The following is a 22,945-nucleotide window of genomic DNA, read 5'->3' on the forward strand; positions in this document are numbered from 1 at the left end:
CACACACACTCTCTCTCTTCACTTTATATATCTAGCCCCAACTCAAGAACTGAATCTCAACAACAAAACTAAAACAAAATTTATTCCACCTAGCTATAGCTTGTTTTGATTGAAGGGAATGGAAAGATTTGATAATGAGGAAGAACTTGTTGAGCCTGTGAGTCCAACAGGACAATACTTGACCAGCTCTTCACTGAGTGTGTACATTCTTGGTGTCTTGGAAGCTGAGATTCCCATTGATGACTCTCAAACCGTGCCACTGCTTCAGAATCTCTTCCTTCCAATCAACTCACGTTTCTCCTCAATCATGGTACACCATTTTCGGAAGAATTTTTGTTTTTAATATTATGTTATTAGTATAAAGTATTTATTAATTTTACTAATGTATAATATCTGTTGCAAAATTTAGCAAAACTGGGATCTTTCCTTCTACTTCATCTCTTAATGGTCTTTAATCAGCATATATAGTTATTTTATTTCCTATTTAGATGAAAAAATGTTGGGAGTATTTTGTTATCTTAAGATCTGTAGTCATGTTTGACATATTGGTCAAATCTGGTCTTAATGAAAGGGTTGTGAGGTTTAATAAGTTACAAGTGGGGATGTAATGATTAATGGGACAACATGTTTCATTTAATTTGTATTGTTTTTACTACTACGATACCTACGCTCATGCACAATTAATGTATATACCTAATTGATACTAATTCTATTAGTATTATTTGTAATGCAGAATAATTATATGTTTCTTTTATATAAGATCAAATTTATGTTGTCTTATGTATCGATTATATTTAAACAAAAATATATTTAATTTAATAAGAAATATATTAATTATAATAAATAAATATTAATTAAGAGAAAAAAGTAGTATAATAATAATTTTGAAAAAAAAATATAAAAATAAAAAATTATTATTATCGATTTAATTATTTTTTTTATTAATAAATTAAGTAATTGAGTTATATATATATATATATATATATATATATATATATAATAGTGAAGAAAGTAGAATTTTTTTTTTTTGTTTTTATCTCTATTGTTGATAAGCCATATAGCTTATTATAACTATATTTTTCTTTATATATACGAGTCTAATAGCACATAGATATACATCACTTTGTTTTTCTTATTAAGGCAAGGAGTGGGAAGAGGCAGGAGAGAAATGGGTCAAAGCATCATGCATTTTCATTGGGCATTATGTAGATATTCTCATATGATATATTTGGTTCTTTTATAAGACCCTTGTAGATGAGATTATTGCAATTCAGGATAGCTTTTGATGGGTCTAATTGCATGTTCTCTTAGTTTATAATTGTTTTTAATTTTATTTAAATCGTGCTTGAAAACTATAAGAAAAAAATATTGCAACGATGTCGGGAGAGTGAATATTATTATTATTATTATTATTTTAAAAAGAGAGTAGATTTTTAACATTATTAGGATTAATACTAAAATTTAGAAACACCCAAATATTATTTTTGTTTAAGGTAAATTACGTACCTCTTCTTGACATCTTTTATAACTCTCCCTTGGTGTCACAAAAACGTACGCACATGTATACGTCAAGGACATGCTCTTTCGCTTGATCTCTTCCTCTTTCAAAGATTGACCCCTGATGGAACCGAACCGTCAGAGAGCGTATATATCTCAAGAGTCAAGTGGGGATCCTACCTCCTTTTAATAAAAGAATAAAATAGAAACTTGAGTTACCTAATTTTCATCCATCATGAATATTAGGTTCATTAGGCCCTACATGTACTACTTAGCACACTTGTATATTGGACTCAGCTCAATAATTATATTACACATGGTGATTCTCAAAACCCAAAATAGAATCACAAAATAATATATCAGGTCATACATTAAACCCGTTTTAATAAACTAAAAGTACACCAATCAATAGTAGTCCAAATAAAGAAAATTCTAACATAGGTGATATGGAAACTTTAACAGGCAAATAATTGTTAACAAAATTGTAATTTTTTTTTTGCTGTGTTTCTCTTCTGTATGGTGTGGTTTCTCAAGGACAAAAACATAAAAGAGGGGAAATACTAGATTTAGGTGGAAGGAACAGAGAGATGAAAAAAAAAAATGAAGGAAAAAAAATGATATATATAAAAGAATAACAAGTTGCACCCAAATAAAAAGAAAGAACTCAAATGTAATTTTTTTAAGGGTTACTATCTATCCTCATCCTTTAATTTTTATTTAATTTAGTAATTAAAAGTGAGTTACTTGCTATAATCGTTAATAATTAAATCGAAAGAAAATAAAAAATATAGAATAACTCTTGTAAAATTAATCTCAAATTAATTTAATCCCTCCTTTATTATATATATATATATATATATATATATATATATATTATGCGGTGCATTATATAGGATATTTCATTTCATCAAAATTATACCTTTTTGTCCAATGATAAGAAAATTCACATTTAATGTTTGTGCTACATTTTTTTTTATCAGTAATGTTGGTGTTGTATATACACATGCATATACTATATATCTATAAAAATATATACAACATTAACTAGGCATATATAGTATACTCTTTTTATATTATTGCCTCAAAAAATATTATACTGATTATATATGTATATGGAGTACTTGTTAAACAGATTAGGGACAAAAATGGAGAGAAAAAGTGGAAGAAAGTTGAAGTGAAGCTAGAGGACCACATCAAAGTTCCTACATTTCCCAATGGCAAGTCATCCAACTTCTTATATGATGAACATATTGAGGACTACATGTCCACAATAGCATTGGAACACTTACCACAACATAGACCACTATGGGAACTTCACATCATCAAATACCCTTCAACAAATGCTTGTGGCACTGTGGTGTTCAAGCTCCACCATGCCCTAGGGGATGGTTTCTCCCTCATGGGTGCCCTTCTTTCATGCATGCAAAGGGCTGACAACACTAGTCTACCCTTCACACTCCCATCAAGCCAAAGACCCAGATCAATTTACAACAACACCAATGAGGCCTTGAAGAGGGTGCCCTCCATGGTGTCCTTGGCATTTAGAACTGTGTCGGATTTTGGATGGAGCTTGTTGAAAAGTAGCTTGATTGAAGATGACCAAACACCAATTAGGTCTTGTGCTGAAGATGTCAAGCTTAGGCAAATGGTCATCTCAAATGTGACCATCTCTTTGGATCAGATCAAAGAAGTGAAAGCTAAACTTGGTGTGGTAGGTGCAATGTCTCTCAAATTAATAACACTAGACTTTAATAATATAATGCTTATCATATATAATTTCTACATAAATTGAACTTTTATCTTGATATAGCTCCATACTCTGTTTTCTTATTTTTTTAAATTTTAACTTAACTACCACTCAAACTTCCTTTTGAGCCTTAATTATATTTTTTTTTCATAAAATTTAGGTACAATTTCATAAGTGAAGCTATTATTATTATTACTTTAATTATAATTAGAGGTTTTTTTAATAATACACATAAATGTATATTTAGAAGATTCGAATAAATGCAAGTACAAATTATTGAAATAAAATTTAAAAATTTTAAAAATAATATTAATCACACCTAAGATTGTTACATCAATATTTCTATTAAATATTGGATGTCAAATTAATAAAAAAAATAATTAATTAATATATAGAGCAAATTTGGAGAAAGTTAGAAGATCAAATTTGAGAAATAATGATAAGAGAGAGAGGGAAATACTACAATTTAACCTTGCTTTTATATCACTAAGCCGCATGGATTAAAAAGAAACATATTAAATTCAATTAAAATTTCATTTTTAGATATGATTTAAAGCTTATTGATTATACAATTTCAATCATTGATATAATATTTTTGGCTTTAATTTAATTAGGCCCTGTTTCCTTTTTTTTTCCCCTATTTTTATTTCTTAATCACAAAACGGCACTTAATTATTTGTATAGGAAACAGAGAAAAATAAAAATAAAAATAATGTAACAATTTTGTAATTAAAAATTAAAAACACGAGTAAAGGGGGTCATGGGAAAAACAAGTTTAGGAGGATAAATCAAAGGTGAAATTATGAGGAGTACCTTCATTCAAAAAAAATATTCTTTATTTAAAATAGAAAAACTCTAAAAAAAATACTTTTAATTTATATTCATTAAACTCATAATCCTCATTCTTATTATGTTGATTATTGATTTTATTTAATTTTTTGATTTTAATATTGGGTTTTGTGACTAAATCACAGAGCATAAATGATGTGCTAGCTGGAGTAATCTTCTTTGGCATCAGGCTATACATGCAAGAAATAAACCTGAAATCAAGCCAAACACAGTCCACAGCATTGGTGTTGCTGAACACAAGAAACATAGAAGGGTACAAGTCAGTTAAGGAGATGGTGGAAAAGACCAATAGTAGGGCTGCATGGGGGAACCAATATGCATTCTTGCATGTTCCAATTCCTGAGCTCAGTGATTCCAAATATGCCAACCCACTTGAGTTTGTATGGGAAGCCAACAAAGAGATGAACAAAAGGAAAAACTCTTTGGCCACTCATCTCACTGGCATGCTTTTGGATACCCTCAGAAAACTCAGAGGCCATGAGGTAGGTGCCTCTCCCCAATTAAATGCACTCACTTTCCATCATTAATTTTAGGAGACTTCATAGTAATATTTAGGGCACTTTTTTCTTATAGGGTAACTATCTTAATGTCTTTTCTAATGTTATCTTGCATTCGAAATTAAATTAACACTTTAAATTTGATGATGGGTCAGTACGCTGCATAAGTACTTTGCACTCAGTTCGTGAGAATGACATTTTTAACAGAAAATTCATATTCAGGTTATATATCGTATGCAAAAACTCGTCAGGTTAGGTTAGCAATAAACATTGTATTGCAGATGAGATTAATTTTTTTTTATATATAATTTAGGTACAATTTTTTGGATGTTGTTGATATTATTCTCTAATTTAAGTTAAAGTTTTATTTTAATATTATGTATTTATATTTAATGTAGATCTTATTAATATACATTTATGAATAATGCTTCAACTTTATTAAAGAATCATGTTAACTTTATATTAAAAAAAAACTGTATCTAAATATTTCCTTTAATTTTTTAGTTAGTAGATTGGGGGGTCCTTGTAGTAGGGCCAAAATTAATGTTTTACTTTAAGATTTTTTCTTGATTGCAAATCTGTATTATACTAGTAATAATTATGAAAGTGAAAGGTATTGTTTGTAGTTGAAAAATTTAATAGAGTTTGGTAAACAAACTTATTTTAGTAGATGTATTTTTTTTTTTTTAAAAATTATTAGAAGTAGTATTTCTAATTTCTAGCTTTTTACCCTTAAAATATTTATTAAAAAATTACCCTTCTTTTTTACACGTAGAAATTTCTTTTTCTTTTCTTTTTTCGTGGTCGTTAACATTACTTTTAGGTTTTTTTAATACACTATTAATTTTAATCATTAGATTATTTACAATGTTTATTTTTATCACTTTTTAAAATATACTTTAAGATATTGATAATGATAAATAATAATGATTACACCCTTTACGTTATTTATTATATTATTTTAATATTAAACTTCAAGATATTTTAACCATTATACTAATCAACACAATAAAAATATTATGCATGTTATTTTATTTTAAACTTGATTGAAAATATTATCAGACGTAGTATAAGAATAATAGTAGAATACACAGTACAAAAACTTAATAATTGAAAGTAAAGGTTATTAAAATAATTTTTCTACACATAAAAAATTATAAGAGTTCTTAATTAATTAAAAAAACTAAAATTAAAAATACCTCAAAATACACTTTTATTAATAAGATAAAATTAAAACCTATATAAGAATATCATATAAACATATTTATTTAATTTAATTTGCATGCATTTATCATCTACTTCAACAAATAATTCTTATAAACATTCATGATTCAATAGATTAACTTAACAACTTTCAACAACCCAGTCAATCCTCACCAACTTTATCAATCAGAGGGCCTTAAAATTTTGGTAATTAATATTTTTTTAAATCTTATTATGGTGTTTCAGGCTGCAGCTAAATACTTGCACACTACCTTAAGAAACTCAAGCACAACAATCTCAAACATCATTGGACCAGTGGAGCAAATGGCTGTGGCTAATATTCCAGTTAAAGGGTTTTACTTTATGGTTGCAGGTTCCCCTGAGGTAAGTAATGATACTATAATCGATTAATTCTATGTATTATCATACATTAACATGTTTAATAAATTTATTCAAAAATATTTATAAGATTTAAAAAAAGAAAATTAAATTATTTAGAGTTAAAAATAAAATTTTAGAAACATTAATATGAGAAAACCTTTATAAAATAATTTATATAAACTAATTTTATCTTATGAAAAAATTTGTTCCATGTACTTTTATGTTTTGGATCAATCTCTTGAAGGATGCACAGGCTGGCATAGCATACATCACTTTCCATTAGAATGTGTTGCGTCTGAAAGTTTTTCTTTGGCAATTAATGATGTTATTGATTTTGTTGTCGCTCAATTTTGTTACAACTTGACCCTAGTTCGGATCATCAATGCATGTCGTCGTCAAGTTGTCAACCATTAATAGAGCCCTATCTGTTTTGCACTATTATATTTTAATTAAAAATAATTATAAAAAAATTATAAATAAAAAAATACTATTAACAACACACACTCTATCATATTTAAAGTTTATTAAAAAATAAAAAATTAGTATGTCTCATTTATTATTTAATGATTCAATAGATTCTAATAAAAAAATGAGTGTGATAAAATGAATGAATTAGAGAATATGCTATTAGTGTTCTTTTAAAATATGTTATTTTTGAAAAAACAAATCTTTCATTATTACCCAAAAAAAAATATCATTATTATAAATAAATAAATAAATAAATAAATAAATAAACCCTTCGCAAGAACAACATCTAAGAAACGAATGAAACACACAATACTTAACAAAAAACGTAAAATGCAAAAATATAATTATGTAGATAAACGTAACAACATAGAAAGAAAAGGATTAGGAAAAAAGAAGACAACAATTTACATTTTTATTAAATATAAATGTAAATATAATTTTATAAACAACTGTTTTTAAGATAAAGATTGTGTGCTTAATTAAAATAAATTAAATTGAAAGTATAATGTTTAGAGGGGTCAAATGGTGGTTTGTAAATTGCGATTAGAAAGGATTGGTATGTAATTAAGAATGTAGTTTTTATTGGTTAGAATGATATATCCAACGAAGTTCAAGGATAGTAAATAATATAAAAAATTATCAATTTTGTTTTTCTCACATTTTGTCCCTTACTTTTAAAATATTACACATTGTCTCCCTATATTTTAGCAAAATGCATATTTTATCTCACATTTATTAAATTTTTGCATATTTTATCTCATAATCACACAAATGCTATATTATCCATCTAAGTTAGCATCATTTGTACTACTACATTATTAATATTACCAGGTCAACAACAGTCAACTGAAAAAATAGTACAAATGTTTTGCTTTTACACATGTAATGATTGTAAATAGATAAAATAAAATTTACTTTTATCTATAAATATTTTCAAATACTTGTACTTACGGTTATTTATTGTAAGTAAAACTTACAAAGTTGCTACTATATAACTCACATAATATGGTTAGATCGTTTGTGAGTAAATATACTTAAATTTTCAACTTTGAGTGTCAATTTATGTCTCCATTACAAATTAATTTTCTTGTATTGAATAAATTTTTTAAAAAAATGATGAGAAAAAAGATTCGCAGGAAAAAAAAAGGGACAAAATTCTTAAGCTAGTGTAACTTTGGCATAAAAATTGTAATTAAGTAATAATAAGTAAAATTAAAAATATAACATTTAATATTTTAATGTGTTTTATGATTTTCTTGATAAAAATATTTTATTTGTTAATTTTTTAATCATTATTTTAAAAGAATATATACTAGAATTTATCTTATTACATGCGACTTTTCCTGCGAATTTTTCATAAAAATTTGCAGGAACAACGTTTCCTGCAAATTTTTCTGCGAAATTTTATTTGCAGGTAATACCTTCGTGGATAATATATTTTTGCGAATTTTAAAATTCGCAGGAAATTTTCTTGCGAAATTTCTTGCGAAAAAAATTCGCAGGAAATTTTCCTGCAAAAAAAAATCCGCAGGAAATTTTCCTGCAAAAAAAATTCGCAGGAAACTTTTTTGCAAATTTTTTCGCAAGAAATTCTGCAAGAATATTTTTTACGAAAAAATTAAAAAAATTTATTATAAATTCTATATTTTAAGAACTCATAATCTTTTATTTTCATGCCTCATACATAATCTTTTAAATTCTAAGATTGTAGATTACAAGCCTAACACTCAACCATACAATTCAACTTGTAAGGTAAGTGTTATTCCAACTTATATACTCTATAATTGTTTTATTTTCAATCGATGTGGGACTTGAAGATTTTTTAAAATATTAAACTTATTAATTTAAATTTATTTTTTATTTTTCCTGCGAATTAAAATTTGCAGGAAAATCCACAGGAAAAGGTACCTGCAAAATTTTTCTACCATTTAGTAAACATTACTTGCAAATTTATTTTTGCAAGAAAATCTGCAAGAAACAAAATAAAATTCTTACAATATTTTCTGCAAATTTTTACCATGAAATTTTATTTTCTATGATTATTAAAATTGTAGCAAAATTTGTAAGAAATATTTGTAAATTATTTTTTGTAGAAAATTCGCAAAAAATTTCTACAAATATTTTTTTGCAGGAAAATTCATAAAAAGTTTCTGCAAATATTTTTTTGCAGGAAAATTCGCAAAAACTTTCTACGAATATTTTTTTGCAAGAAAATTTGCAAAAAAAATAACATTTTTCTAGTAGTGTATAGTTATCAAAATCAGCATAAACAAAGCACGTCAACAAATCTGCGTGTAATAATTCTTTCTGTTCTAAAATGTTTATTTTTAATTATATGTTACTGACCTAAAGTATTTATCGTCTTTATAAATAACTAATCTCTATTAGATGGTTGATCATTTTTAATATTTTTTTTAATTATTTACAATATTAATTAATAATATTTTATTTAAAAAAATTGATTTCAATTCCATTTAAACTAATAGCAGGTTAGTATTCTCATGTAAAGTGTATACGCAAGATAACTGGAGATGCATAATCATGATACGACAGTATGCCCAATTATAATCATATTCCTGAAAATATAAAGATAGGAAATGTAGAATTTTTTACTGGAATAATATTTTTTTAAAAAAAAATTACAAGAATGATCACTGTGCAGGATTATTTACCAAGATAGAACCATTTATTGTTCAAGCTCAGAATTCGGTTCTCCGGGAACCGAATTCTGAGCATCAAAATGTAATTTTTTTTGCTTTTTCAACTCAGAATTCGGTTCCCAGGGAACCGAATTCTGAGTTGGTTTTAATTTTTTTTTTTTCGTGTCTAGGGCAAATGTGGGCTGATGTGGGAAGCGGAACGGCCCGTTCCAAAAGCAGAACGGGCCGTTCTGCTTAAAGAAACAGAATTTGCACTCTGTTTCTTTAAGCAGAACGGCCCGTTCTGCTTTTGGAACGGGCCGTTCCGCTTCCCACATTTGCCCCAGACACGAAAAAAAAAAATTAAAACCAACTCAGAATTCGGTTCCTCGGGAACCGAATTCTGAGTTGAAAAAGCAAAAAAAATTACATTTTGATGCTCAGAATTCGGTTCTTGGGGAACCGAATTCTGAGCTTGAACAGTAAATGGTTCTATCTTGGTAAATAATCCTGCACAGTGATCATTCTTGTAATTTTTTTTAAAAAAAATATTATTCCAGTAAAAAATTCGGAAATGTATGATAAATTTATGATTTTTATAATAATTACATTTATACACTGTACATAAAATTGAACTTTAAAAATAAAATTACTGAGTACGTACTAAGTACTTCTTTCATTTTTTTTCTTTTAAACTCGTTAATATTTAACATTGTAATTTACAATCATTCTTTTATATTAATTTGTCTATATCAAATTAAAGATAATACACTCTGATGAAATTGCAGAGTCTCACCATAACGATCATGAGCTACATGGGGAAGATAAGAATTGCATTTGGAGTAGAGAAAGACTTTATCGACAAGCAATTATTCAAGTCGTGTTTGGAGAATTCTATTGAGATGATAACGGAAGCAGCAAGGAAGATTTCAGCATAATCAATGGAATGCATGTATCATGTATTTCCACTATATTATTGTTAATATTTAATTGTTTTAATTAAGTATATATGGTGCAATGATTCTGCAATAAGATTTTTCTTTTTGTGAAATGTATTTTTATTGAACTGGGACAGTAATTAAGATACTATGATGATTGCATCTACTGAGAAAGGAGGCTATATATTGAAATCAAACCATTTTTTCTCATTTGTGGACAGCTTCCTAGATCGATCGTTAACAAAGTGATAAGCCCAACCTGTTAATTGCTGAAAATATAGATCGATCAAGAGACCCACATGGTTACAAGACTTTGGATGAAGGATTTTTTTAAAAGCACCTCCATATATTTAATAGTACACCTCAATTATTCTATTCTTTCTCAAAGTACCCTTAAATTAAAGATTTTGTAACCAAAAAGTACCCCTTAAATTTTATTTTTAATTATTTTAAAATTTTTAACTTTACAAGTTAATCAAGGTTGTACTTTGACCAAATAACTTTAGTTCAAATTCGAAATTTAAATTTGAATTTTTCTCCAAAAAGGACGTCAATATCTTATATCTAAAAGGTATGATGAGGGTGTATTATTAAAAAAAGGAGTGTAAAAGTAAACATAAAAAAAGTGTGACGAGTGTGTGACATGAACCATTTGCATGCATTAAGGGAAGCTCAACACCCTCTCACCAAGCAGGTTATTTTAGTCATGTATCATTTCGATCCCTTCCCTCTTATTTGTGACATCCTTTACTTAGCATACATGTAAAATTAATACTTCGTAACAAGAATATAAAAATCTCCAAATAACTTGCATAAATAATCAAAGTAAAATCTTTAACATGAGGCAAAGAGTCTCACATAACAAACATTTAAACTAACGCCATACTAAGATGGAAATGTAAATTAAACATAACCTAGCTATCATAAGAATTAATAAAGAATATCCCTAGTCTAAGTTCTGATGTCACATGTCTTATCAGAGCACTTTAAGACAAGGATCAAGCCTCGCCACCAATATCATCAAGATCTTGATGAGCCTTTCCTATAACAACATTCATAACAACAAGACATGGGAATAAAAGGGAGTGAGGAAACTTCTCACTCTAACTTGTGACATGAAATAAGAGATGAATAGTCAAACACACTTCATACATTATTTATATCATAGCATGACATTAACGCATAATTATCACTATAAAACACAATCACTCATTCATAATGCATCTATCATAAATCTCTAGATACAAATCAATCACATGCAAATTTGAAATGTAATGGACACAGGCTCTCGATTTGCATGCATGTGATACCAATCTCAAGACATGTGTAGTGCATATTAAATGATTTGTTAATTTGTTAATTTGTATGCATATGATATATGTAATACAAACTCTATCATATTATGAATCACTACACACACTTAATGATTTGTCACACATACAATTTGTCACGCATACGATTTGCCATATATACAACTTACCATTAGTGACGGATTCAGAAAATTTAAGTAGTGGGAGAAGTATTTAAATACATAAATTTGTCAAAATATAAAAATAAAATTTCTATAAAGACAAATACATATCATAATTGTTCTCTACGAGTTTTCATAGTTTGAAAACATTGAATGATTTGCTCATTTTCAATACTATCAAAAATCTCTCTCTCTATATAAGTAACTAAACAATCATTTAACCATTCATCTCCCGTACGATTTCGCATCTGATTCTTGATGATATTCATAGTAGAAAAAGCTCTTTCAACTGATGTAGTTGCCACTAATAGTATCAAGGCTAGCTCTAAAAGCAAATACACCAATGGATATACAACATGTTTTCTTATCTCTACAAGCTTCATAGAAAGATCACCAATCTCTTCTAATTTTGAAAAAGCACTGTCAAAACATACATCTATGAAATAATTTTCAAGTTGGTTATCTAATGCCAAAAGTTCAACTGGAGAAAATTCAGAAGAATAAAATTGAGCAAAACGAATCAACTTCTCCTAGTCAAATGCAGAAAATGAATCTCTTGGATTTAAGCATGCTACACAAAGAAGCAACTTAGTATTTGCTTCTGTGAAACGGTTGTTTAACTCTTGAAGTTATTGATCAATCACTTGAAAAAATAATTCAACTTGAAAATTATGTAGATTAGAAACTTGCTCTACCCTACACCTTGACCTTCCTTGTGTTTGAAAAGTGTCATTCATATTTAGAACCACAATGTTATGGTTTTCACAAAATGATGAAACATTATTGAGCAAAGAAGATCAACCATCATCTCTCATTGCTTGTAATCTTTGTTTGGACATTGAAACTAATTTCATAGCATTTACAATATCTTGATCATTTCTTTGCAATGCTTGAGATAACTCATGAGTAATACCTAAAATATTTTTCATCAAGTGCAAGGTGAAAACAAATTCAAAAGTTTGCATAGAATTCAATAAAGCACATGCTTCACCTTTTTGTGCTAAACTTATGTCATCTTCTTCAACTATTTTAAGCACATCAATCATGGAAGGGAACAAGGAAAGTAGACTAAGTAATATATCATAATGTGAGCTCCATCTAGTATCTCCTGCCTTCTTGATTGTAGTTTCTTGATTCAAGCCACGTCCACTAGAGATTTCTCTTTTTTGCAATGTTTCTTTCACCTTTGCAATTTGACTTTCTTGAAGAATATCTCGACGCTTACATGATGCTCCAACAACATTAGAAATATTAGCAACCAAGTTAAAAAATAATACAACTACAACATGTTTTTTTGCCACTATAACAAGAGCTAATTGAAGTTGATGGGCAAAACAATGAATATAAGATGCGGAACAATTCTCTTTTAATATCAAGCTCTTGAGACCATTAAAATCACCTTGCATATTACTTGCTCCATCATATCCTTGTCCATGCAACCTTGATAAACTTAATCCATATTTTGAAAACAATGACTCCAAAGCTATTTTTAATGATAAAGAATTAGTATTAGAAACATGAACAAGACCAAGAAAACGCTCTATAACTTGTCCCTTTTTTTATTAACATAACGTAAAACCACAACCATTTTCTCTTTCACTGAGATATCTCAAGATTCATCAATCAAAATAGAAAATAAATTATCTCCTAGATCTTCAAGTATAGCTTTAGTAGTTTCACTAGCAGCAGATCTAACAATATCTTTTTGTTTTGTAGGAGCTATTAACTTAAGATTTCCATGAGCATTTTTTTATCACTTTATGAATAACTTCATTGTGGTCAGCAAGAAAATCTAAAAGTTCAAGAAAATTTCCCTTATTACTTGATGACATTGACTCGTCATTACCACGGAAAGCTAAACCTTGGCGTAATAAGAATCGAATGCAATCAACTATTGCAATCAAATGAATTCGATATTCCTTTTTAGTTTGATCAAACTGCTTACACATTGCAACTTCAATATGTTGCTTTTATTTCATCAAAGATTGACAATTCCTCCATGCTTGATTGAGAACTATTTAGACCTCCAACATGAACTTGAAATCTCTCACTTTTTTCTAATTTGTAAAACCTTCTGTTGTGAATACATCACCACTACCTTTATGTTCCCAAACATGTGACCTCATAAGATAACAATATAAACAATATGCTGCATCTTCCTTTTGACTATATTTTAACCAACTTCCATATTTTAAATACCAATCCGGATTAAATTTACGAATGATATCTCCAAATTGTCTTTGTGTAAAATCTATCTCTTTTGGTTGACAAAGACCCTTTTGCAAATAATATATTTTAACTTCATCTCTATCACTTGGATGATAATCTGAAATTTTTGGCCTTAAACAAGGATCATTAGGAAGCCTTTCCAAATCACATTCTAAAAATCTCACTACAAGAAAAATTAGCATTATCTACGGAAAAAATCCGTAGATAATTGATAATTATCTACGGATTATTTACGGAAAAAAATCCGTAGATAATAAGGTCGTAGATAACGTTATCTACGAAAAATTTTTCGTAGATAACGTTATCTACGGATTTTATCTACGGATATAGAATTTATCTACGGAATTTATCTACGGATGCGTTTATCTACGGAAATTTCCGTAGGTAACTTATCTACGGAAATTTTCGTAGGTAACTTATCTACGGAAATTTCCGTAGGTAACTTATCTACGGAATTACCTACGGAAATTTCCGTAGGTAAGTTATCTACGGAAATTAGGTGAAACCGCTAAACACCTGCCACAAAACATCAATTGATCATAAGACCTAACAGTAGAAGTCAAGTTATTATTAATTAAAATAACAAATAACAATTACATGCAAAACTTCACTCAGAAAAAGAAGACAAGGCTAAAGATATTATAGAGTACCTCTCATAACAAGTAATAGCCGATTCCAAATCACCACGATTTTTAAAGATCACACCCATATTGCAATATGCTTCAGCATACATGGGCCTCTCTAACGCAACCTTTTCATAGAAATTGAGGGCCATGTCATATTGCATCATTTCAGAATAGACCACACCAAGATTATAGTATGCAGGCTGCAAAGTTCATATAAAATAAAAATATATATCATGCAAATGGAAAGCTAAAAAAATTAATTCGTTTAATGAATAAGAAATAATTACATACAGCATAGTGCGGATCTACTTTGAGGGCTTCAAAATATTTTTGAATTCCATCCTGAGTGTTCCCTGCAAGCTTTGTGTTGGTACCAATATCTGTTAAAACAATGGCAAGGCATTCAGCAACTGCTTTGTATGAAGGATCCACTTGTAAAGCCTTCTGATATGACTGTTCCAAGTAAATCATTTGATTAACAGTGATAATCCACACAAATTTTCAACATCTATAAACACTAGCATGATTTACATTGTGATAAATTTGATTAACAGTGATCAATTTTTATTGTGTAATGAACCTAGATGGCTATCATGAGATACATGGATGAATCAGAGTGATTCTGTGTTATAGATGTGAATCACATGATTCACCAATTCGTTAGTTGTGCTTTTTTTTTGCAAAAATTCTAATTCTCATTAAAAAAAATGAAAGTCGGATAAGCACAAACAGTTAAATGAAAAGGAACTGGAAGACCACTACTACATGCACCCTATGTGATGATTACTATGCTCTGTTTTCATTCTTCTGCAACAGCCATTTCACTCCATCACTCACTTATTCAATGCACTTTATTTGGCAATTTGAAATGATCACATTGAACACTATACATCATTATTACAATATAGTTAAAGCTATTTTTCATTGTGTCTTTGAGATACGATTTCCAGTTAACAATTGGAAGAAAAAAAATTGAATCACGATTGAAAATTAACAGCACAGTCAAGTTACAGAACAATAATTTCGGTTATGTTAGTAAAAACTGTGATAAATATCCAAGTTCAACAAGCCCTACCATTTATTCCCTCTAATATATAACACTTACATTCAAAAGAACTACAACTTTGAGAAGTTCATTAACAAGCACATATGCAAGACTCAATAAGACTCTGGTCAGTGGTCATAAACAATAAACTTAGAGTCGATTTGTACGCCATAGTCAATCTACAACAATAAGCAAGCCTGCATACTAAGCAAGACGGCATGACATCAACAAATAAACCCTTTACGACCTAAAATTCAAACTAGCGAATAGAACATGGAGGAATACCTCATCAGCCAATGCAAATGCAACAATTTCAGCAGAGTTATTGAACAGAGATAAGCATACCTCGGCAGCCTCCACTAGGCGACCCTCGTCTTTGTGCAGAATACCGCAATGCGTGTGAGCACAAGCATTCTGAGGATCCATCTTGATAGCCTCAGAAAAAGTCTCAAACGCAGGCTTTCCCTTATTCTGCATCTGAAGGCATATCCCTTTCCCAATGAGAGCCTCCACATTTGCGCCGTCACTCTCCAAGACACGCTCGTAGAGCGCGAGAGCTTCGACAAACTTGTTCCTCGAACGCAGTACGTTCGCATACGAAACGGCATCGTTCCCTTCGCCACCAGCAGAGCCACTAGGCTCTGCAGCTTCCGCATAACTGTTATCGCTAGTTCCTGCTAATTCCCGTTCACTCCCGTTCCCGTCGCTGTTCTCCACCCCTGCCATCTGCACAAACAAAACGTGTCACGGAATTCGCAGCATAACAAGTGAGCAACAAATTCAATGAAGCAGAGGCAGCGACGTAGTCAGAATTCGTCAACACGAAATTGATCGCAGTGGAAGACGAGAGAGTGTACCCTAGCGAAGAAAGGAGCAGAGAAAGTGAAATTGGAGATGGCGCAGGAGGAGATTGAAGAAGCGAAGGTTTGGAGGGAGGAATTAGGGTTTTGCGAGTGAGGTTGTTTTTTCACTCTTCAGTTATTTCAAAAAAACTATAAAATAAAAATAAATAAATATATTTATTTAATTATAAATAAAAAACTGGTTATTTAAGATATTAGTTGAAACTTATAAATAGTTTCTTTATCAGCATTATTTTCAATTTTTGTTTCTGCTCAATTTATTTAAAATAAATAAATAAATAAACATTTATTTTAAAATTTAATTTGAATCAAACATGTTATTATTGATATTAAATAATAATAAATTTTCTAATTAAATAACTAAAATTATAATATTCTGATATTAAATTTATTATATATTAAAATTAATTACATATTTATATCAAAGAAATTGCTACAGAATTTAGATTTTATTTATTATGTTTTATAATAAATAAAATCTAATATTAAATCAAAAGATTATAACAATCATAACTCAAATCTAGGTAAATATCTTTCATAATCAAAACAAATCCAATATTAAATTAAAAGATAATAAAAATTATAACTAAAATATTTATAAATTTTCTAATATTAAATTTAGTATATATTAAAATTAATTAATTAAATATTTGTATTTAAGAAATTGTTACAGATTTTAGATATATATTTTAAAGTTTTTATTTTATTAAATTAATTAAAAATTAATTATATTTTATCAATTTTTAATCAAGTGAGTGAATGATAATGAATTAACTAAAATTCTAAAATATATTTTAATTAAAAATAATTTTTTGGTAAATACGGTAACTAAAAAGTATTATAATAAATAATTAAACTAAAAATAATAAATTTTATAATGATTATTTTTTTTAATGATGTTAAATTAAATATTTTAATTATTTTATAATAAATAAAAATGAAAAGATAATAAAAATATGTTTTACCTACGAAATTTATCTACGGAAATATCCGTAGATAAGTTATCTACGGAAATATCCGTAGATAAGTTAAATACGGAAATTTACGTCTGTAGATAACTTATCTACGGATAATTTCGTAGATAACTTATCTACGAAAGTTTCCGTAGATAACTGGACATTATCTACGGAAAAAATTACATAGATAATATTCCGTAGAAAATTAAATATTATCTACGGAAAATATTCCGTAGATAATTAAACGTTATCTATGGGAAAATTTCAGTTTTTCTTGTAGTGTTAGTAGTCCAGAACGGGCCGTTCTCAAGTTAGAACGGGCCTAGACTATTAAAACTGCCTATAACCCTAAATGGGAACGGGCTTGGAACAAGCCATTTCCAAAATTAATTATATTTTATCACTTTTTAATCAAGTGAGTGAATGATAATGAATTAACTAAAATTCTAAAATATATTTTAATTAAAAATAATTTTTTGGTAAATACGGTAACTAAAAAGTATTATAATAAATAATTAAATTAAAAAAGAATAAATTTTATAATGACTATTTTATTAATGATGTTAAATTAAATATTCTAATTATTTTATAATAAATTAAAATGAAAAGATAATAAAATATGTTAACTGATATTTTAAATAAAATATATTAAAATATTATAATCAAAAGAATTTTAATATTAAATCAAAATATTATATAAATCATATCTAAAATTATAATAAATATTCTAATATTAAATTTATTATATATTAAAATTAATTACATATTTGTATCAAAGAAATTGCTCTAGATTTTAGATTTTATTTATTATGTTTATAATAAATAAAATCCAATATTTAATCAAAAGATTATAACAATCATAACTCAAATCCAGGTAAATATCTTTCATAATCAAAAGAAATCCAATATTAAATCAAAAGATAATAAAAATTATAACTAAAATATTTATAAATTTTCTAATATTAAATTTAGTATATATTAAAATTAATTAATTAAATATTTGTATTTAAGAAATTGTTACAAATTTTAGATATATATTTTAAAGTTTTTATTTTATTAAATTAATTAAAAATTAATTATATTTTATCACTTTTTAATCAAGTGAGTGAATAATAATGAATTAACTAAAATTATAAAATATATTTTAATTAAAAATAATTTTTTAGTAAATACGGTAACTAAAAAGTATTATAATAAATAATTAAATTAAAAAAGAATAAATTTTATAATAATTATTTTTTTAATAATGTTAAATTAAATATTCTAATTATTTTATAATAAATAAAAATGAAAAGATAATAAAAATATGTTTTACCTACGAAATTTATTTACGGAATTATCCGTAGATAAGTTATCTACGGAAATTTCCGTAGATAACTGGACATTATCTACGGAAAAAATTCCTTAGATAATATTCCGTAGAAAATTAAATATTATCTACGGAAAACTTTCTGTAGATAATATTCCTAGATAATTAAACATTTATATACGGAAAAATTTCCATAGATAATATTCGTAGATAATAACAGTTTTTCTTGTAGTGTCTTTTTTTGGTTGATGGACCTAATTTGACTTCTTTTTCAACATGTATTTGAGGAGAAGATGGTTGCTCTGAAGATGATTTTCTTTTAAAATACCTTTCCATTACTACAACTAAAAGCAATATAATTTTAATTAATGTAATATTCATAACATACAATGTTTCTTCTAAACATAAAAATAGAATGAGTAAATAAAAATTAAAATACTGAATTTCTCATTGAAAATAAAAAATAATTCAAATAAAATAATAACTTTAAATATACTAACCTCACAGATCACTTTAAATATATAGTTTAGTTATTGTGAATGAGTAGAGATGGAAGAAGAAGTATTTTTTTTTCTAATTTCACTCTTCTACACTTTAAAATATGTTAGAGGTAGAGAGGAATTTCAAAATATAAATAGAATTGAAAAGTAAAAATAAAATAGAAAAAAGACCTAAATTAGCATACCATTCTTTTAGGATATCAGTCATCCTACATCCAAATTCTTCAATGATTTTGTAGGATTCAGTATCTCCTTTCATGAATCTGGTGTCTAGCCAAGCTCCAAATTCAATTAGCTGAGATCTCCATTGACTTGGGTCAACATCATCAAGAGTGAACCAAGGTCCCCTAGTTGGTTTAGTGGTCCTATTTCTAGACTTTGATGATGAGCTCGTGATTGGGAGAGAGATTCGGATCTGATGCATCTGAATCCGAACAACTGTCTATCATCAATTCAGCATAATAATCATCTTCGTCTTTATCTCCTAGATCATTAGCTGTCTGGAACTGTTCATCTGGCACGTAATATTCAGTTCTGCTCATGAAAGCATTGATACCCTGATGACTTGATTGGCTAGGAATGAAACGACTGTGTGATGAACTGGTTTCTCCTTGGTTCTCTTGCTGGATTTTTGCTTCCTTGAGATGGTTGATCAATTGTGCCTTAGTTTTTTTTTTACTTAAAATACATATATTATTAATTTATAATTTTTTTTATCTTGATTTACACTTTAAATGCATAACAACTTTCTTTTTTCCTTCTAAAACATGTAATTTGTTGTTAATTTTTATAATATATTAAAATATAATTTTTTTAAAATCTTTCTTCTCACACAAAGATAATTGTAACAAGACTCAAATTAAGTTGTAATTTTATCTTTTTAATTTTTTTAATTTTTAATTTCTATTTTTAGATTTTAAATGAAGATAATATAATATTATATATATTAAAAAGAAAAAACTGAAAAGTTAGTGGGGGCAACTGCCCCGACAAGCATGTACGTGGATCCGTCTTGCTTACCATATACACGATTTTCCATGCAAGAGTCAAGTATCTCATTCAATCAATATATCAAAAGATCCATGTTTATTTCACGCTCATCAACATTCAAATCACTCAATTGAACCTTTTCAGCTTGAGTAGAGGAACAAGTTTCATACATGGGTAGCACCCAACGAAAGTTAATCCACGCTTGACACAACTTGTTTAGAAAAACACTCATAGCTCTCAAGATGACTCACACTCAACGTGACCCATGCCATATATATTTGGCAAGATAGCAGTAGGGACTTCCCTAGAGTCCCTACGCCCAACGAACCCCAATCTACACCCAATGTGAGTGTCATAGAGACTCTGGCCTCGATAGCGCCTGACGAAGCATATTCCAGACTCGACACAAACAAAATAGAGAGTGAACTTTATTCTTGAGCACCACAGTGTTAGACAAGATGCAAATGGTGCTCGACGCCATATCAAAACCCCAAACTTGCAAAATTACGAAACATGCGATTTACGAGCCAAAACTTGCATAGAACAATTCAATTGGTAAAACACCCTAAAACACTCATACAATGCATCCAGAAAACACAAGTTTCATAACAACTCACATCTCTATTAGTTACTCACACAATAACCATTCACACATACTCTTAGGATTCCCATAAGAACCCATAGGCAACTCAATTCATACAAAAAAGGTTTCAATGCACAAAATTAATCATAGATAATCACAATTTATAACATTTCAAGGGTAATAGAATCATATGGAAGACAACAAATGAGAACAAGAAACATTTGGGCCCCTTTCACACAACACAAAGAGGCTGGGAGCCAACCTCACTATCCAACAATTACCCCACGCCCTAAAGCAAAAATTCTCACTTCCCTTTACCTTGATTAACAAAAAGCGAAGAACGTGGGTCTTCAAGATGATCTCCTCTTGGCTCCTTTCCTCTTAGTTCTTCAAAGTGTAAAAAGAAAATAAGAGCGTGAGTAAAAAACTAACACGTCTCTCTTTTTGGTATTAAACCTAACTCAACCTCCCTCTAACCCATCCACGATTACTGAACCTTAAATCTAGTTACATATCCTTTCCCCTCACTTAATAATAATAATAATATTAATAATAATAAAAATAATAATAATATAAAATAATATATTATATCATGATTCTCAAATAATTTAATCAAAATAAATATATAAAAAAACATGATTCCAATATCAAAATTCTCTATAAAATTAACCCTTTAAATTATATAATAAAATTTAATTGTGAAAACATTGGGTGTTACACTACCCTGAAGATAATGTAGACTAGGTTGTTTGTTGTTGAAGAAGTCATTGCTGAAGTCCCTTCAGCCTCCCCATAAGTCTAAGAAGTTCCAATGTATTATCTACACCATCTACTGAAACAATGGTTCTCTTTGTGGATCAATCTTGTGCTAGAAATGCAAGTATTTTAACGTAGTCTTGTAGATTGTTGAAGAGATTGTTGGAACATCAAATAGGATAATAGGCAAAGGTGCACAATCTTCTTTTGACACCAGTGCAATTGATTTTGAAGCTCTAAATGTGGTCACATCATTGGTGGAGCAAGACCCACAAAACCCTAAAGACATGTCTGGCAAGTCTAAATGTGTTATAGCTTGAAGTCTGAAGAGATTTTATTATAAAGAATATTTTGTTGTTGAAACTTGTAGAGACTTTATTGTTCAAAGAATACTTGAGTAATTTCTTGAAAAGATAAGTTAAAGAATACTTAAGTGGAGCCAAGAGTGGCTTATGAAAAAATACTTGTATCTTTGCAAAATAGTGGATCTTGATAAGATTGATCAAGAACTGGACATATGTGATCAAGACAAATTAATATAAAAATACTATTTGTTCTTTGTTCTTAATTTTTGTTTGCACTTAAGATTTAGCTATTACTTTGTAGATCCAAAAAATGCTGCGTTTTTTTATTGATATTATTCAACTCCCTTTCAATATTTTTTTTCCCCATAAACATCAATATTAACAAAAATAATAAATATCGATTTGTGAAAGTTTAAGAAGTGAGTGAAAAAAATATATATTATTCTCCCAATTTTTAATAAGAAAAAATAATCTAATATTTTTTTTTAAAATTATAAGATGTCTTATCATATAGGGAAAAAATTTCTCTTTTAAAAATTACTGTCTTTTCGTAAAGATAAGATAGAACCGCTATATAATACGAGTACGGATCCAAACACATTGACAAATTAATGCTAGTAACTATCAGAGTAAAGGATGCTATTCAAATCAAACCATTAATTTTCTCATTATATCGTAGTCAGCGTCATAGAATAACAAATGACCGAGTGAATTAATAGACAGGGTTTTGACATCTGATATTACAATTAAGATTAAAATATTTTTTATTCATATAATTTTACTTACTTTATTTTTTATTCTTTATAATTTAAAATAAATACTTTTATTTTTATAGTTATCTTTTTTAATTTTTTTTAATTTTTATAGTTTAAAATAAATATTTTGTAATCTAACTTGTAATTTTATAATCTTTTTAATTAATCTTTTGTAACATTATTATTGATGTAACATAAATATTAATTCAATTTTATATATTATATGTTAAATTTTATTTTATTATTAAAATTATTTTACATTAGATTCATTAATGCTTTGTGTCATTTTTATATCTCATTTATATTAATGAGAAATTATATTTTTTTACCTCACAAGA

At 27.9% G+C, this 22,945-nt stretch overlaps 3 protein-coding genes across 3 annotated transcripts; 1 reads left to right on the forward strand and 2 right to left on the reverse strand.

Annotated features, from left to right (window-relative positions):
* LOC109814018 (wax ester synthase/diacylglycerol acyltransferase 4) lies at positions 1–10,429 on the forward strand. Its single transcript, XM_020378340.3, has 5 exons — positions 1–310; positions 2,630–3,208; positions 4,219–4,575; positions 6,040–6,177; positions 10,070–10,429. Exons 1-5 carry the CDS (start codon positions 119–121, stop codon positions 10,217–10,219), a joined length of 1,416 nt encoding a protein of 471 aa, XP_020233929.2. The 5' UTR covers positions 1–118; the 3' UTR covers positions 10,220–10,429.
* Positions 10,430–12,487: 2,058 nt separating this feature from the next.
* Positions 12,488–13,639, reverse strand: LOC145954756 (uncharacterized). The gene is made up of 2 exons (XM_083069444.1): positions 13,513–13,639; positions 12,488–13,173 (listed from the first exon to the last, which is right to left on the reverse strand). Exons 1-2 carry the CDS (start codon positions 13,637–13,639, stop codon positions 12,488–12,490), a joined length of 813 nt encoding a protein of 270 aa, XP_082925570.1.
* Positions 13,640–14,401: 762 nt separating this feature from the next.
* Positions 14,402–16,527, reverse strand: LOC109816466 (putative UDP-N-acetylglucosamine--peptide N-acetylglucosaminyltransferase SPINDLY). Its single transcript, XM_083069445.1, has 5 exons — positions 16,448–16,527; positions 15,936–16,316; positions 14,837–14,998; positions 14,570–14,745; positions 14,402–14,435 (listed from the first exon to the last, which is right to left on the reverse strand). Exons 2-5 carry the CDS (start codon positions 16,314–16,316, stop codon positions 14,402–14,404), a joined length of 753 nt encoding a protein of 250 aa, XP_082925571.1. The 5' UTR covers positions 16,448–16,527.
* Positions 16,528–22,945: the final 6,418 nt, after the last annotated feature.

This window comes from Cajanus cajan, chromosome 2, assembly GCF_000230855.2.
Source record: "Cajanus cajan strain Asha chromosome 2, NIPB_CcT2T_4, whole genome shotgun sequence".
Lineage (NCBI taxonomy): Eukaryota > Viridiplantae > Streptophyta > Magnoliopsida > Fabales > Fabaceae > Cajanus > Cajanus cajan.